The sequence below is a fragment of the Drosophila takahashii genome, chromosome 2R (assembly GCF_030179915.1).
Source record: "Drosophila takahashii strain IR98-3 E-12201 chromosome 2R, DtakHiC1v2, whole genome shotgun sequence".
NCBI classification, from domain to species: Eukaryota; Metazoa; Arthropoda; class Insecta; order Diptera; family Drosophilidae; genus Drosophila; species Drosophila takahashii.
This window is the reverse complement of record NC_091679.1, coordinates 37084042-37102412: the sequence shown is the minus strand read 5'-3', so window position 1 is coordinate 37102412 and position 18371 is coordinate 37084042. Positions and strand designations below refer to the sequence as shown.

General features: G+C 43.7%; 1 protein-coding gene across 11 annotated transcripts; it reads left to right on the top strand.

Annotated features, from left to right (window-relative positions):
- Positions 1–491: 491 nt before the first annotated feature.
- On the top strand, positions 492–17150 carry Khc-73 (Kinesin heavy chain 73). Of its 11 annotated transcripts, none has more exons than XM_017137280.3 (19): positions 492–624; positions 1332–1602; positions 6212–6299; positions 6449–6612; positions 6684–7200; positions 7375–7951; positions 8424–8996; positions 9059–9373; positions 9489–9530; positions 9639–11301; positions 11860–12005; positions 12403–12432; positions 12781–12883; positions 12947–13045; positions 14396–14458; positions 14543–14953; positions 15012–15602; positions 15669–15980; positions 16043–17150. In XM_017137280.3, exons 2-19 carry the CDS (start codon positions 1548–1550, stop codon positions 16120–16122), a joined length of 5829 nt encoding a protein of 1942 aa, XP_016992769.2. In that variant the 5' UTR covers positions 492–624; positions 1332–1547; the 3' UTR covers positions 16123–17150. The 11 variants fall into 11 exon arrangements, with proteins under 11 accessions (XP_016992769.2, XP_016992768.2, XP_016992775.2 ...); XM_017137279.3 differs by having other exon boundaries at positions 12944–13045; XM_017137286.3 differs by lacking the exon at positions 9489–9530.
- The last annotated feature ends 1221 nt before the right edge of the window (positions 17151–18371 follow it).

Below are 18371 nucleotides of genomic sequence, written 5' to 3'. Positions count from 1 at the left end.
TTACAGGAAGTAAAAACCAAAATTACAGGAAGATACAAAACGTGAATTCTGTGATAATTTCAATTGCCTCTGTGGATCAATCCCTATATTTAATTTAACTGTGAAAGGATTTTACGTGTTTACTAACCCAAAACTGGAAAATGTTCACCACAGAACTGCTTAATTTTAATTGGTCATTTCGGACTTCGATTCTCCCCCTATTTTGTGTATATTTTATTATTTTTTAATTTTTAAGCAAATACTAAAGTAAATATTTAGAATATGCAATAAAAACAACTATTTTTCCCATAGTACAGTAGCGAGTACACCCTCCTGGCCTAGCGAATACATCCTCCTAACTAGCAATGAGAGCTACCTAATATTAGCGGATACACCCTCCTAACACCCGATACACACTCCTAACTTTTTGTTACTTATATGGAATCCCCTCATTATTTGTTATGGTATTTATAGTATATTTTGTATATATTTTTGAGACCAAATTGGCATTTCTCGTTTGGTCCGGCACGGTCACGCTGCTCTAGTAGAAAATTGCTGGGGAAAAAGAAAAACGCGAAAAATGAAAACGCAATACAGAAAAGCAAAATTGAAGTGAAACAAAGTGCAAAAACGACGGAGCAAAAGGTGCGATAAGCTAAATACCGTAAATAATATAGAAATCAACGGGCGTAGTGCTAGGAAGTGGGCCCCCGTTGGTGGAGCTGCCCCCCGCGACAGAAAAAAGAGAGCCATAAAAATCGATTCTTCAAAGAAGTCGCCTTCTAGACTTCTGTTTTTTTTGCGCGGGCGGTGGAGCCTGGTTTTTTTACTTTTCGCCAGCTTTTCCCTGCAGATCCTCGAAAACTCTAGACTTCAGGGCTTTGTAGGGTTAAAAAGGTACCTGTGCAGAATGAGCACGTGTGTGTGTGTGAGTGAGCAAGTGCAAAAAAGATAGCCCCTATGTATGTACATATTTATTTGCACAGGCCCTGAAAATCGGAAAGGACTCTCCAATCATAATCTTAATTAGCTAATTTACGCAAATATTTGTGAGTGTCTCGCGTAAATAACGGAATGCCAGCACATGACAATAAAACGCGTGTGTGTGTGTAGTAACAACAAACAAAGCAAAAAAGCAAAAGCAAAACAAAGTGAATGACAAACGGCGAGAATGAAATGGAAAACCACCCCCTGCTCCCCCCACCACCCTGCTCCACCCACTTACTGTTAGAATTGCCCCTGTGTGCGTGGCGCTAATTGAACTCACACAATATATGTATAATTTATTTTTTTGGCGCTCCACCAGAGCCACATATTTGTGAGTCAGCTTACGACTTCCACCTGCCTTCCAGATTGCGTGCACACAATTCCCGCGAGGACGACAACAAACCGACTAACTAACGCTAATAAAAAGTAGCAACGCAGCAGGAGGAGAAGGAGCTAACCACGCCCCCCGCCGCCCCCCAGCGAGAGGTGCCCCGCCCACCCGCATCTCCACTCTAGATCATCAAGAAAATCAACGAGAAAAAGAAGCAGCCGTTGCATCCGCATCCGCATACACATCCGCGATGTCAAGTGATAAGATCAAAGTCGCCGTAAGGGTGCGACCCTTCAATCGCCGCGGTAAGTGCCGATTTTTAAATTGCGATTTCCATGCCTCAGATAATCCCCTGCACTGGGAGAAATATTATACTGTCTTTCGTGTATTAAAAATAAATATTTTAAATAATTCAAGGTCAGCCAAATTGACAAGATAGGGAGAAGTTTCCCTTATAATAGACCATTTTTTTGTTTTCTTATGTACTGTATAATAATTTAAGATTATTGCCCCTAATCATTTCTGAAATTCCTCAAAAAATATTATTAAAAATATATTCTTCGAGACAATTGTCAAAAAGAATACAAATGATTGTATTAAATGTGTTTTTATCACTTATTATTCAAGATTCATACTCAAATTATGGAAATTGCCAAGATATGGAAGTATTTTGCCTAATAATAGAGAATATTTTTCATTTCTTATGAACTATACAATGATTTTGCATTATTGCCTGTCCTAATCATTCCAGAAGTTCTGCACCGAGTATTATCAAATATTTATTTTTAGAGTCAAATGTCAAACTAATAAAATGATTGTATTTAATGCTTTTTTATCACTTAATATTCAACGTTCATACTCAAATTTAGAGAATTGCCAAGATATGGAAGTAGTTTATTTAACAAAAGAGAAATTCCACAACAAATATTATCAAAAATATTTATATTCTTAGAGATAAATGTCAAAGAGAATACAAATTATTGTATTTAGCGTTTTATTCTCATTTATTTAACGTTCTTACTAAAATTTTGACATTCAAGAAAATATAAGCACATGCTTAGTAACTAATTAGTAATGTTCCTAACAATAACTGATGCTGAAAAAGTTTATAGTTTTGAGTAAATACGCCGTACAGTTATTCTTTGTTTGGGAACTTTTGTTCGTTTGTTCAGTTGGTTTTACTTTTTACTATTACTATTTAGGTGGAAAAGAAACTCAAAAAAATCAGATTACATCTATTTTCCTAGCGATGATCCTGCAGTCCACAAGGAGTTGCCTTGAGTAGCCCGCACTTTGCGTTCTCCCCACATATTTTCCGACATTGTTTCTTTCCGAACAATACCCTGAGCACTGCAGTTGCCTGCAATCAATAATGCAAACAACCAGGCAAGAGACTGTTTTTTTAGGCTAACGAAATTTACATGGGCTTCTTCTTGTTCGCTTCCTTTGAAATACGGTTTCGTTTTCGTTTTCCCCGTGCTGCGCCAGCGGATTTTTCGCTGGCTTTAAATGTGTCGTATAGTTGGGTCGGTATACCTTTGTATACCTACTACGACTACCTACGAAATGGGATGGTTTGGATGGCGATGGCGATGGTCCCTGGTCGTCTGACAAACGATTTTCGCTTCCAGCTAATTTCGCGTTTCCCACTGCAGCCATGAAGTGTTGCAAGTGCAAAAAACAACGCCGTCAGCGTTTCCAATGTCAACACTGATCATTCATTTGGCTTATCCATGACTCACATTCGCGGCGGAAACGAAGGATGGCGGCGGAAAAAGGGGCTAAACGACACAGCCATATGCCACATGGAAATAATACCTATAAAAATACGCCTGTGCGTGGGGCAAGGTCCACTTGGATCCCCGCCATATTGATGGAATGGCAAACTTTGTTCAATGATTGCACAGTTGTTTATATTTGCATAAATTATAGAAACAGTTTTACTTAAAGTTACAATTAAGGGTTACAGATAACTTAAAATATAAACAAACTGCATGGGAGTTGGAGAAATATTCCAGTTATATGGGCCAAGGTCTGATGGGACTACCCCTTTATTGATTCAATGGCAAATGTTCTCAGATGATTGCACTTTTGTTTATATTTACATAATTTCTATAAACAGTTTGAATCACAGTCAAACTTCTGTAGGGTAAATTATTCAACTCGGTGGGAGAACAAATAAAATTAAAAACAAGAGAGAACGCTATAGTCGGGTTGGTGTCCCGACTATCTAATACCCGTCACTCAACTAAAGGGAGTGCGAGGGAGATAGATATATAAATTTTGAATGCGTATAACTTTTTAATGAATGGTCCGATTTGAAAAAAGTCTTCTACATTTCGATAGGTATAAATATACACAACAAAATTGCATTTATACTTATCGGAAATCTTTAAGGATGTGGGCGCAGGACCCATTTTAAAATCGTTAGTGGGCGATTGTGGGCGTTAGAGGGGGCGTGGCGCTCGGCTAAAATAAACTTGCGCTGCGTAGGAAGCCAAAGAATATGTGTGGGAAATCTCAACCTTCTAGCTTTTGTAGTTTCCGAGATCTCAGCGTTCATACAGACAGACAGACGGACAGACAGACGGACAGACGGACAGACGGACAGACGGACAGACGGACAGACGGACAGACGGACATGGCTAGATCGACTCGGCTAGTGACCCTGATCAAGAATATATATACTTTATGGGGTCGGAAACGCTTCCTTCTAGCTGTTACATACTTTTGCACGAATCTAGTATACCCTTTTACTCTACGAGTAACGGGTATAAATATATAATTATATTCAAGTTTTAGAGATAATCAAGTATATTTATACGGAGCAAAGTGCACTTAGTGCCTGTGCATTAATTACACATTTCTGTTTCTATTCAAAAACACATGATAAATAGAGCAATTAAATTTGACATTTTGGTTTTCCATAAAAGCTCTTATAATTATAATATTAAACTGTTAATAATTTTTTGGATTTCCTATTAATATTTTGTTTGTTGTTTCTAGAAATAATTAATTGTATTGGTAAAAGCTCTAGTGACTTATTTATTGGCAAACGAAAAACAACTCTTAGTTTATCCATCATAATTTGTCACTTTCAATAGGGCTTGCGCGTAAACTTAGTAACCGCATTTATTTTTAGAAGTTTGCCTGTTTTTCGATGTTTTGTGTTGTCATGTTTCCGACTTGTTTGCCGAAATACCTGATCCGTTGCCGTTTTTTGTGACTGAAAGGGAGTAACTTGTAGTAGTCACCCGAATGTCTGCGATAAGCAGCGCAGAAACGTTATCTCATGAGTCGTCTGATAAAGGCGTTTATTTGCGAGATACCATGTTACACATGAAGTGCCTGGCATTAGTCAATCGTGGGCAACGTATTTGGGCCATGTCCGTAACTACTCACTAGTGACCTCTCCGCGTTGAGCTGGCCACCAGAGCGTAAAATGAAAACAGAAAAGGCAATTTCAAATGCAAAGACACGGAGCAAAGTCAGTCGAAACAAGCTCGAAATGAAGTCACAGCTCTGGTACTTCTTGCCCAAAAAGCTTAACCTGTTTTCACTCTGCCCGTGTATAAAGCACAGTGTATGTATGTTAATTTCAGCGCTGGACAATAGCGAAGAGAAAACCGTTTGAGGTTATACGGAGACGGAGACGATGGAGTCGCTATCAAATCAACTGACCAGAACTACAAATGAGACCATCAAATAATTTATGGCACGCCTTCGTCACATTTGAGCCAAGTTGGCCAAGACATAGGGTCAGGTCGGTCCTATATCGTTTCGGGTCCTTTGCGGCTTTCATTTCCATGTCATGTCACGTTCTCGGCTCTGTAACATAAAGCGGAACGGAAGTTCCAAAGGCCAGGCAGCCAGTACACCAGGATACGGTTGTATACTATATAAACCCCATCCACATCCCCATCCCCTGAAACATCCCGACTTGTGTGTGTGGGCCCAAATGTGTCTGCCCGTCTGGGTTTGGCTTTGACGTCGCTGTTTCCCCACTTCCTCGTCATGTTTTTGTATGCCTTATAGATATAGAATATAGTATGCCTTTGCCATTTTGCCGTTCTCTGCCATTTGGATCCGTTCCGTTTGTTCCGTTCTGTTCGGACTGAATGAGTGAGTGAATGAAGTATGCGAAGGACACGGGGGCTTTTGAACAGAAATATTTCCACGATTTATTAGCTGGCACTTTTTGGTATTCGCCAGCCAGGATGAATGGAATAATCAGCCTGATAAGGTCACCTCGTTTGCCGACATTTAAAGAAGGCATAAAATTAAATGTAGGATAGTTTTGTTATTTAATTTTGATTTTATTTTTAACTAGCTGTTAGTATGTTGGATTGTTTTTCAGAAGTAAAGTAAAAGTTAAATTCTGTTAAATTAATTATGATATGTTAAATATGATATAATAGTTTCCAATACCTAATCATTGATTTGTAATCATATCTAACCACTGCTTAAAAGAAATCTCTGACTGATAATGCCAAGGGCAACCGATTTTCGTTTTGAGCGGACTATCTAATCGCTTATTGTTTTATTACCACTGAAATATTTATTACATGGGCAGATTGGGCAACTCAATTTTAGCTTCTCCTTTTTTTTTACGTTTGTTTACAATTTATTTGAAAGGTTCTCTCCTCTCCATTGAGATTATAGTGGCATTGCACATTTATCGCCCCTCGCGTTCTCTACGAATCCATTTTCGCACTTATGTACGAAAAACCCAACACACAGACTTTTGTGCGCTATGTACAGGGTATAGCCAGTGTATAAAATTAAATTGTTTTTGCCACTTTGAACTCGTTATCACCCCAAGCGCGGAATAAAGGCGAAATTATCTCAATTTCACACATAACATATAAATATATTCCGGAACAGCTCTCTAAAAGTGATTTCGTTTACTTGCAGAAATCGAACTGGGTACAAAATGTATCGTGGAAATGGAAAAACAGCAGACGATACTGCAGAATCCGCCACCACTGGAAAAAATCGAAAGGTAAATAGCTTTAAAAAATTACCTGCATATTGCATTATTTAAACAGCCGACTGTCGGTTGCACAACCAATCAAATTATACCTGTAATACCTTTTGTAATGCCAAACAGTTTGCTTAATACCCCTTAATAACCTTCGTTTTTTTTTACAGAAAACAACCAAAGACATTTGCATTCGATCACTGCTTTTACTCACTGAATCCCGAGGACGACAACTTTGCGTCCCAGGAGACAGTATTCGATTGCGTGGGACGTGGAATTCTGGATAATGCATTCCAGGGCTATAATGCGTGCATATTCGCTTACGGCCAGACAGGTAAGATCCATCATGATTGGTGATTCACCACAGTCACGCTTTAATCAATCATTTATTCCCCTCTTTTTTAGGCTCTGGCAAGTCCTACACGATGATGGGCTCCCAGGAGAGCAAGGGAATCATTCCGCGTCTCTGCGACAAGCTCTTCTCGGCCATAGCCAACAAATCCACACCCGAACTGATGTACAAGGTGGAGGTGTCGTACATGGAGATTTACAACGAGAAGGTCCACGATCTGCTCGATCCCAAGCCGAACAAACAGTCTCTTAAGGTGCGCGAGCACAATGTCATGGGTCCCTATGTGGACGGATTGTCGCAGCTGGCGGTGACATCCTACCAGGACATCGATAACCTCATGACCGAGGGCAACAAATCGCGAACGGTGGCCGCCACGAACATGAACGCCGAGTCCTCGCGCTCCCACGCCGTCTTCTCGGTGGTCCTCACTCAGATACTCACGGATCAGGCGACGGGCGTCAGCGGCGAGAAGGTGTCCCGCATGTCCCTGGTGGATTTGGCTGGCTCCGAGCGAGCCGTGAAAACGGGAGCCGTTGGCGATCGTCTCAAAGAAGGCTCCAACATCAACAAGTGGGTGACAATTAGTCAATAATCTTGGTTTGCATTGGCTTTCAACGGCTATGCAGGTCATTTGTGATGATCAAATTTAATCTTGAGCAACCCGCATCGCAGTGACTTGCATTTCCGTTGGGAGTCAATCCTATTAAGGTTCTGTGCTAATTCCTACGCTTGTTCATATTCCAGATCTCTAACCACCCTTGGCCTGGTCATCTCCAAGCTGGCCGATCAAACGAACGGCAAGAAGAGCGGCAACGACAAGTTTGTGCCCTATCGCGACTCCGTGCTCACCTGGCTGCTGAAGGACAATCTGGGTGGCAACTCGAGGACAGTGATGGTGGCCACGATTTCACCCTCGGCGGACAACTACGAGGAAACTCTTTCAACGCTACGTTATGCGGATCGGGCCAAGCGCATTGTTAATCACGCTGTGGTCAACGAAGATCCCAATGCCCGCATCATTCGTGAGCTGCGACACGAGGTGGAGACGCTCAGGAGCATGCTGAAACATGCCACCGGGTCGCCGGTGGGCGATGTCCAGGACAAGCTGGCTGAGAGCGAGAACCTGATGAAGCAGATCTCGCAGACCTGGGAGGAAAAGCTGGTCAAGACGGAGCGCATTCAGAACGAACGACAGCAGGCGCTCGAGAAGATGGGCATCAGTGTGCAGGCCAGTGGCATCAAGGTGGAGAAGAACAAGTACTATTTGGTCAATTTGAACGCCGATCCGTCCCTCAATGAGTTGCTGGTCTACTACCTGAAGGTGGGTGCTAATAAATTAGAGCCCAGCATGAATGCATTCAATGAATTATTTTGAATTTTTTTGTTTTATATGAATGAATTAATTAGAATTTTTTGTTTTATTTGAATGAATTAATTAGAATTTTGAGTTTAATAGAATAGAATGAATTAATAATTCAAACGACAATTTCTTTTGAAGAAGAAAGGGCCACAATTTTGTGATTAAATCTGCCTGAATTTTATTTACTAGGCATTTAATATTGATTTGTTAAATAATTTCTTAAAAGAAAGCACAAAAAAAATCAGGCAAGTTCAAAAAATTCATAAAAATTATTCATTCATTCATTCAATTCAAAATGAATTAGAAAAACATTCATTTTATTCCACAGAGAATTGAATTAAACACCATGTTTAAACAAAAATTGAATGCTTCACGCAGGGCTCTATTATAAACCTACGAAAAAACCGATTGATTAATGCCCGTTTATTTCCAGGAACGAACGCTGATCGGCGGACGCAGCATCAGTGGCCAGCAGCCGGACATTCAACTTTCCGGCCTGGGCATCCAGCCCGAGCACTGTGTGATCACCATCGAGGACAGTGGTCTGTACATGGAGCCCGTGCAGGGAGCGCGTTGTTTTGTCAACGGATCGGCAGCTGTAGAGAAGACGCCGCTGCAGAATGGCGACCGTATCCTGTGGGGCAACCACCATTTCTTCCGCGTTAACTCGCCGAAGAGCAATAACACGAGTATGTGTGCCTCGGAGCCCCAGACGCCGGCGCAACTGATTGATTACAATTTCGCACGCGATGAGATTATGCAGAACGAGCTGAGCAACGACCCCATCCAGACGGCCATTGCTCGGCTGGAGCGTCAGCACGAGGAAGATAAGCAGGTGGCGCTGGAGAAGCAGCGGCAGGAGTACGAGCGTCAGTTTCAACAGCTGCGCAATATTCTGTCGCCCAGTACACCATATGCTCCCTATGCTCCCTACGATCCGCTGCGCATGGGCAAGATTACCCCGAATACTCCCACTTCGCAGATGCGGGTGGAAAAGTGGGCGCAGGTAAAAGGGAGATCTCTCGTGGTTTTCTTTACCCTTTAATATATATCTTCGTTTTTTTCCAGGAACGCGATGAGATGTTCCGGCGCAGCTTGGGCCAGCTAAAAACCGATATTATGCGTGCGAATTCTCTGGTCCAGGAGGCCAACTTCCTGGCCGAGGAGATGGAGAAGAAGACCAAGTTCTCGGTCACTCTGCAGATTCCGCCGGCCAATCTGAGTCCCAACAGGCGGCGAGGCGCCTTCGTCAGCGAACCCGCCATTCTGGTGAAGCGCACCAACTCGGGCAGCCAAATCTGGACGATGGAGAAGCTGGAGAACAAGCTGATCGACATGCGCGAGATGTACCAGGATCACAAGGAGCGCATTCTCAACGGATTGGTATGTTATCTCAGATTCGATGCCATTTTCATTCCACCTGTTGCCAATGTGCTGCGTACTAACCATTTATAATTGTATCGATTCACACACGCATTCAATTAACCCCTGACTACAGCCCCTTATAGAGCCATTCTCAGACGACGAGTACGACGACAAGGTAATTAAGACACCACACCCCCAGCACCCCACACACGTCTAAACTATGTTGTAGCCTAGTATTGTTTGGGATTAAGCCAAAGGTAACATTATTCTTGAATTTCCACAGGACGACGACAGCGCCAAGCCTCAAGATCCGTTCTACGAGTCGCAGGAGAACCACAATCTCATTGGCGTGGCCAATATATTCCTGGAGGTTCTCTTCCACGACGTCAAGCTGGACTACCACACGCCGATCATCAGCCAGCAAGGCGAGGTGGCGGGTCGTCTGCAGGTGGAGATCGAGCGGATCGCGGGACAGATGCCGCAAGATCGCATGTGCGAGTCGGTCTCCGAGTCATCCGGCGATTCGCGGGATGAGTACGACGACCCGGTGGATCCCACATCCAATCAGATTACCTGCCGTGTGACCATCAAGTGCGCCAGTGGCCTGCCGTTGTCGCTCTCCAACTTCGTCTTTTGCCAGTACACTTTCTGGGGTCACCAGGAGATGGTTGTGCCGGTCATCAACGCGGAGTCAACGGCCCATGATCAGAATATGGTCTTCAAGTTCGAGCACACCCAGGACTTTACGGTCACCATAAACGAAGAGTTTTTGGAGCACTGCATCGAGGGTGCGCTGTCCATCGAAGTATGGGGACATCGCAGTGCCGGCTTCTCCAGGACAAAGGGCTGGGAAGTGGAGCAGCAGCAAGCGAAGGCCCGTTCCCTGGTCGATCGCTGGGCGGAGCTGTCGCGCAAGATCGAGCTTTGGGTGGAGATCCACGAGCTAAACGACAACGGCGAGTATTCGCCGGTGGAGGTGACAAATCGGAATGAAGTACTGACTGGTGGGATTTACCAGTTGCGTCAGGGTCAACAGCGGCGCGTGAATGTGCGGGTGAAGCCCGTGCAGAACTCTGGCACCCTGCCCATCATTTGCCAGTCGATTGTGAACGTGGCCATTGGCAGTGTGACGGTGCGATCTCGTTTGCAGCGACCACTAGACTCGTACCAGGAGGAGGATCTCACTGTGCTGCGCGAGAAGTGGAGCGAGGCGTTGGGACGAAGGCGTCAGTATCTTGACCAGCAGATCCAGATGCTCATAAAGAAGGAGGAGAAGAACGAGCAGGAAAGGGAACGCGAGCTGAGCCTGGTACATCAGTGGGTTTCGCTGACGGAGGAGCGCAATGCGGTCTTAGTGCCGGCTCCTGGTTCGGGCATTCCCGGAGCCCCCGCCTCGTGGGAACCCCCATCGGGAATGGAGCCCCATGTGCCAGTGCTCTTCCTCAACCTCAATGGCGACGATTTGTCCGCGCAGAACACCAACGACGAGCTCTCCGTGGCCGGCATCAATTCAATTTTGTCCAAGGAGCATGGACACAAGTTCTACACGCTGCAGATTCTGCAGCACCTGGACAAGGATGTGTGCTGTGTGGCCAGCTGGGACTCTTCGATGCACGACAGCCAGGCCCTGAATCGTGTGACCGAAGCGAATGAGCGTGTGTATCTCATACTGCGCACCACGGTGCGCCTTTCGCATCCCGCTCCCATGGATCTCGTGCTGCGCAAACGGCTGAGCATAAACATCAAGAAGGGCCAAACGCTGACCGATCGCCTCAAGAAATTCCGACTGGTGCGCGGTGAGAATGCCATTTGGCAGAGCGGCGTCACCTATGAGGTGGTCTCCAACATTCCAAAGGCCTCCGAGGAGCTGGAGGATCGCGAATCGTTGGCCCAGTTGGCGGCTAGCGGTGATGATTGCTCGGCAAGCGACGGCGAAACCTACATAGGTGAGTTGGTTATAAATAGACCTCGGATTTTGCCTATTTGTCCATTTTTGGTCCGATTTCAAATGTAATAAATTCGGGTGCATATCGGAAGTATGCAATTTATATGCAAAAAATGCAAAATATATGCGAACAACTGGAGGCTCAAATTTTTAATATAGCCCTCTGGTATTCTAAGAAACCTTCAGTAAAAACAGCGAGCAATTTAAACGAGCAGTTTGGCCGATAGGGCCAAAAACTATTCTGCCCCCCTCTCGCCTAAAAATTAGATATATCAGAAATGACGAAGAGGAACAAACAATTTTAAATTAAATTAGGTTGGCTTTGAAATGGTCAATCTTGAATAGTTGTGTTTATTTTATATTTTGCATATTTTATGCAAGTAGGCAAAAAAAATAAAATATGCCATTAATATTCAACTATATTTTTATTGAAACGCACTTTAGTGTTTTCCGAATTGATCTATCTTTATCCTGTAAAAATATGTAAATATGCATAATCCGAGGTCTAGTTATGAAGATGTATTTGACTACTTACTGACCTGATCCCTCGATCCCTTAGAGAAATACACGCGTGGCGTTTCGGCGGTGGAGAGCATACTGACCCTGGATCGCCTGCGGCAGAACGTGGCGGTCAAGGAGCTGGAGACGGCCCATGGACAGCCGCTGAGCATGCGCAAGACCGTCAGCGTGCCGAACTTCTCACAGGTAAGGACGAGTCATGATTGGCAACCCCATTCCGTTCACCCCATCGAGCTGCTGCTGCTGCTGCGCCGCTTCCACAATTCGTCGCTGCCGCCGCCGCTGCTGCTGAATTATGTGCTTCCACTTACTCACCTAACACACTCGAGCAAAATTAACCAAGAACATCTGACTAAACGCAAATTCTTTCTCTTTTCACACTTTTTTCTATGCGCTTTCACCAAACTAACCCCCAAAAATTAACCAAAACTCAAAATCTAATCCGAAATTCGGCGCGCACCTCCTGCAAATTTTGAATTACCCCCACCTCTGTGTGTTTGTGTGTATTGGTATTATCCTGTCTTTATGTTTATGCTGTGTACGTGTGTGTGTTGCCCCAAAACGCTTCTCACTGCGCACATAGGCGGTCAAAGACACCACCAATACCGGGAGTGTAAGTAACTAGTATTCCTTTTCTGTTTCCTGTATTCTGTATTCTGTACTCTGTAATCTGTATCCTGTGCCGAGCACTGTACATTAAGCTTTAGTAGTTGGAGTTTTCTTCAGTTCCCTCTTGACTATTCTACTACTAACTATCTATTAAAAACCGTTTGTGTGCGCCCTTCAGTTCGCCATTTCCGTAAAAGTTGTTTGGATTTTGCTTTAATTTTTATGTTCATTTATTTTTCGTTTTTAATTCGACCATTTTTATTTCATCCTGTTGAATAACATTTGTTCCTTATAAAAAAATACGTTCGTACGAAATTTATGATGCAAGCAACTCATAAATAAACTTACGCAGATTATGCGCTTCGATGCATCGATGGAGTCGCTGCTGAATGTCGGACGCTCCGAGTCCTTTGCCGATCTCAATAACAGTGCGTTGGGCAGCAAATTTACGCCAGGTGAGCTATACTTTGAGATCTTAATCTCTGATTTTTTTCTAATCCCTTGCTTTCCTTTAGCAGGTCACAGTCCAGCAGGAGCAGGCGGAGTCATCCGGAATCGCCACAGCTTCGGCGGCAAGGGAAGCAGCGATGACTCTCCCGGAAAAGCCTTTGGCATCGGTGGGTACACAGTTGGTCATAGCGATTCCGTGAACCCAACAGTTTTCTTCTATATACTCACCATTAATATTTGAGCAAAAATATCGAAACTATAATCCATATAATCGAGTTTTTCAATACACTATATACTATATATTTAAGTAATTCTGCATATGCTTATGCGCAGGAAACCTGTTATTCAACCTAGTTGGAGCCAAGCTCAAGATCAAGGGATTTATCTTTGTTTCAAGTTATGGATCTCCTATAGAATCCATCAAAATCGTAGAAATGTTACTTGTAGTGATTGATTTAAAATGAACAACAAGATAAATCCCTTACGAACTTTTCGTTAACTTACGCTTTCTTCATGCTCGAGAGCAACCACCCAAGGCAATAGTTTCCAACTCTGTGAACTGTCGCATTGCTTAGTTAAACTTTCCAAACCTAATTTGTTTGCTTTGCTTCGATGCAACACCTGCAGCAACCAAGCAATTAGCCAGAGCAACTGCATTAACTCGATCTGAAGACTCGAGCGATTCTTCGTCTTGATGCACACGACTGTTTCAGTTTCAGTTTAAAATCCACATTCCTCATTGCTTATCATATAAATTGACATGCATCCACGAAAAACACATGAACCATACCATACCGTACTTACTATATGGTTTCTCACATTGTCCAACTCTTTTCTGTGTTTTCAACATAACGTAAACGTAATCTAAACGAAATTCCACGGCCAACAGGCTCGATATCTCTGCTGTCAGGTAAAGGCCAAACTTATGCCCAAATCAAATCCGAAAGTGCATTCTTGACTGCCGTGCATTGATTGTTAGTTGAGTTTAAGTTTGTCTGTCTCTCTCACAACCCGCCATCTCTACACCCACTCATCTACAGTCATAAATCCATTACCCTCCTCCGGAAGAAAGGGATTGGTTTGTGCCCCATTTAGAAGTGTTTACATGTAGTTTTGTGTTAGTTCTGTTTGCTGGTAAATCTGTCTTCAAATCACACCCAAGACTCTCTATCATCCAAGCCAAATTCGAGAAATCGCGATGGAAATCAGTTGTACATTCATCACTTGGACATTCCATCCACTCCATTCCAATCCGGTGCACAATTCACACAGCAGCCAAGCACACAGCACGAGATCTTAGCACGAGCCGCGTATTCGTAGAGATTGATTATCCTAGAGCTCAGACTAGACCTCTTTTTTCGTTATCCATTTGTTTGTTAATATATAGTGTGTTGCCGGGCCTGCGAGCTAGTCGCTAACCCGGCTAGTTTGATCACTCATCCAAGTCTGTAAATTGCATTGTAACTTAACATAACTCATAATCACTATTTTCCCCGCCCCCCAAATGTGGAATGCAGCGCGTCCAACATTTTTGAATCTCAATTTGAATCTGAACACATTGAGAATTGCGCCAACGAAACGTATGTGGTTTGTCTACCTCTAAGCCTAGAGTTATATCTTCGAGGAATCTATATAATGACATTGACACTCTGATATTCCTACAGCTTCGCCGGCCACCAGTAAACTGCTGGGCATGCGCATGACTACGCTGCACGAGGAGCCGCTGGGTGGACACAAGTCACTGGACGAGGAGCCGGAGGACAGCTACAGCGACTCGGAGTACGCCGCCGAGTACGAACAGGAGCGGCAGCAGAACAAGAGCCTGGCCACGCGCTCCCGCCTCACGGCTTCCAAGACCATGGACTCCTTCATGGACGTCAGCAGCCATTCGAACCAGAGCTACTTGAGCTACACGTCCAGTGCCAATGCGAACATGAAGCATCTGACGGGCCTGGCCACTTTGAGCATGAGCTCCTCCACCAGCAGTGGCTACGGCTCGCAGGCTGTCTCCTGCAATAATCTGAGCAACGAGGATATTGCTTCAATGCGTTCCATGAGCATTGATGAGACGCCAGGTGGGATATTACTTTGTAATGTTTATATTCCCTAAGCTAATAGTTGTTTACCCCTCAGACTTTGATCGAGTCAACTCGAATTCGCCTCCGAATCGGCAGGCACGAGTCAATCCCTTCCTCAAGGACATGCCCAAAGCCAAAGCACAGGAACCGCAAACGGAGCCGCAGGCCAAGAAGCTGCAGGAAACCTTTACGCATCCGTTGGAGCAGCTGGAGTCCCGGGAGAACGCACAAAGCGACGAGGATGAGCGCGAACAGCTGCCAAAGAATAACAACAACAATGTGGAGGCGGTCGAGGAGCCGACGAAGCAGCAAGAGGAAGCTGAGCTGCCAACCGAATCACAAACAGAGCTTGCCACAGACAATCAAAACGGCAACAGGTCCTCCTCCTCCGACGAGGTGAGCCACAGTTCCGAGGAGCTGCTCGAAGGCGATGGCATTGTGCGGGAGGAGTTGCCCGCTGGAAAGGTGGTGCGGCGCAAGAAGTCCAACACCCAGCCACCTCCGATTAATGGCAACAGCAATAATAACAACAATAACAGCACAAGTCAGGCACCGCGCATCAATCATCGAGCATCGGTGGCTAAGATGGAGGGTTTGGCCGCCTACATGGACTCCAGCATCATGTCGAGCAGCACAGAAGTTGAAGGTGATTATTAATCTTAAGATATTTATTTATAATATTGCTAATTTCCCCTACCCAAAACTCTTTTAGATGAGAGCAAGGATGTGGAAGTTATTCTGCCCGATTGGATTGTGGTCGGCGAGTCGGTGTTGATCCGACCCTACAATACCAGCGGCGTCATCCGCTTCGTGGGCACCACAGAGTTCCAGCCCGGCGCCTGGATAGGCGTGGAATTGGACACTCCGACGGGCAAGAACGACGGCACCGTGAAGGGCATTCAGTATTTCCAGTGCAAGCCCAAGCACGGCATGTTCGTGCGCTCCGACAAGCTGATGCTGGACAAGCGCGGCAAGGCGATGCGAGCCTACAAGGCCGCCGAGAAGAGCAACAGCATCAGCAAAGGTGAGTGGCGACTGGCATTGCCTATCATTTGCTTACTGATTTATATTTCGTTTGTCCGGCAGAGATGAGCACCTCGATGACCGGCTCGATGACACGCTCCAAGAGCCGCGGCGATTCGCTAAACCTGTCGGCGCGCAAATGATTGTACCCCAAGTGTTCGCATCAGCTGCAGCGTTGGACTAATTGCAGGCAGTCGACGGTGGCCACCAGTGGTGCTGCTGCCAGCACGCCGGCGACCTGCCACAGATTGCGTGCAACCAGCGGCGCTGCAGATGCGAACAGTCATGGCAAGAAGTGCTATGCCAATCGACGCTCGACGGCCTTCTAAGGTCGCCGCCCAGGATGACAATGTCGTCAAGCAACGAACAATGCGGAGCATAATCCACATGCCAACCATATTCTAGCTTACTTAACTATTCTCACACCATGCCGCAAATGAAATGCCGTACACTTAACCCCACGCTTCTCTAAGTAGTTTAAGGCGGTGTCTACAGCAGAACTAATTACTAATCTAGCTAAACTAAACTATACGAAACGAAACGAATCGAAAACTAAACTAAGCCAGGCGGGCATTCGCGTAGTTGCAATACCTCGAACCCTTGGGCGAGATCGTAAAATTTAGCAAACCCTTCGATTAATGTATGTGTGAAATGAGCACTTTTGATTCCATTGTTTTGTGTTCGTGTAGTTAATTGTCGTTTATTGCTTTTCGATTTTTGAATGAAGCGCTTTACTCTGATACATATTTTCGTAATGGTTCTTTGCCTTTAGTTTAGTTCAATTGTTTTTGATATCAATGTGACTTGGTTAACGATGAGCTTATATTTTTAATTGTTATTGACTATATTCAATATATGAAAATCTTTTGTATATATTTATAATTAAGGTCTTGCAATAATTTCGTCTCCATGTTTCCTTTCCTGAGCTCATATTCTGTTTAGCGCATTTATATACAATTACCAATACAATACAATGTTAGTAATAATGAGAGCAGCATATTCTATAGGGCTGCGTCCAAGCAATTGAAGCCACTTACTCCCCGATCAAGACGCTTCGCACCGGCGCAGTTGATGTGTAAATTGTATTATTTTGATGTGATGTATTTATAATTTCCCTTTATATATGCGTATATATAAATAAAATTGATTTTATCGTATATGTACCTCATTACTTATGATTTCCTTTATTTCCTTAACCCGTCCGGAAAGTGCAATATAAGTGTTAGGATCTTTAAGTTGTATTTATCAATGTTGAAGGTTGTGCCACTATGTTTGTGAGCCGTTTTAAGTAACATTAACTGAACACCGAGCCAGAAGCTGGTGTTAGTCCAAAGAAAAAAAGCAAGAAAGCAATAATTGCATTGAATATTCAATTTTATGTTAAGATACTTTAATAATCGTACACGAAAAGGATAAAGAGTGGCCGCAGGAAATAATAGCATGAATATGTGAGCTAACGAACGTTTGTACGTAAAACCGTAAACGTGTCCATCCATCCATCCAACCAACCAACATCCAAAGCACTCCAAAACTGAGTCTGAGATAAATTGCAATTTAAAAACAAACAATAAGAGCGATTTACACTTAGAAACCCAAAACGAAACTGAAACTAAAATCCAACAGAAGGCAGTTGGGGCGCGTCTAAGGTCAAAGGCCCAACTGGAAGATCTACAGCCATTCATCCAGTGTATACAAGCATAAATATACACCACTTATATATATATTAGGTATATATTTTCGAACTGTTTTTCTACTTGCGTAAAGCGAAAAGCAACTACCAAAATATACTTGAAAATACGTCCAAAATTTAAAATTCAAGGTCAAGATACAACTACGATATATACTTACATGGATATTCATGAATATAAATATAAATTGCATATTTACCAATGATAATCCTAACTGAAAAAGATTTAAATATTGAGTGCTCCCTGGGGGAATCCCAGATCCAGATAATAAATCCAAACCAGGGAGTATTTGTTTGAGTATGTGTGTGCAATTTGTAGACGCCGCAGTTCAAATCGGTTGAGCATTATAATTCAGAATTAATTTAATCACATAAATGTACATATAGTGGGGCATTATTACCGGCAAAATCACCCTCAAATTAACGCATTTAACTAGCGCAAATAACGTTCAACTAAAGGTTGATTGAGTAACGATCCCCGATATAGAAACTGAAAGTTAGCAGCACGGCTTAATTGTAAAATAGATCGAGAATCCATAGTTGTAGCCAGTAACAGATAGACAGAGTGCATTGCAAAGGAAAATTAAGTAGAAGTAGAGATCGCGATTGGAACGCCGACAAATTGAATAGTACCTTGACGTTATTAAAGAATTAATCATATTTTTGTGCAATCTAGTGCAGTTCTCACGCAATCAGCCCCGCAAA

Bases quoted from the DNA above. Each gene is read 5' to 3' on its own strand.
- Khc-73 (XM_017137279.3), top strand. From the start codon at position 1,548: ATGTCAAGTGATAAGATCAAAGTCGCCGTAAGGGTGCGACCCTTCAAT. The intron at 1,603-6,211 runs GTAAGTGCCGAT...GTTTACTTGCAG, and splicing joins GCGACCCTTCAATCGCCGCG to AAATCGAACTGGGTACAAAA. The intron at 11,302-11,859 runs GTGAGTTGGTTA...TCGATCCCTTAG, and splicing joins CGACGGCGAAACCTACATAG to AGAAATACACGCGTGGCGTT.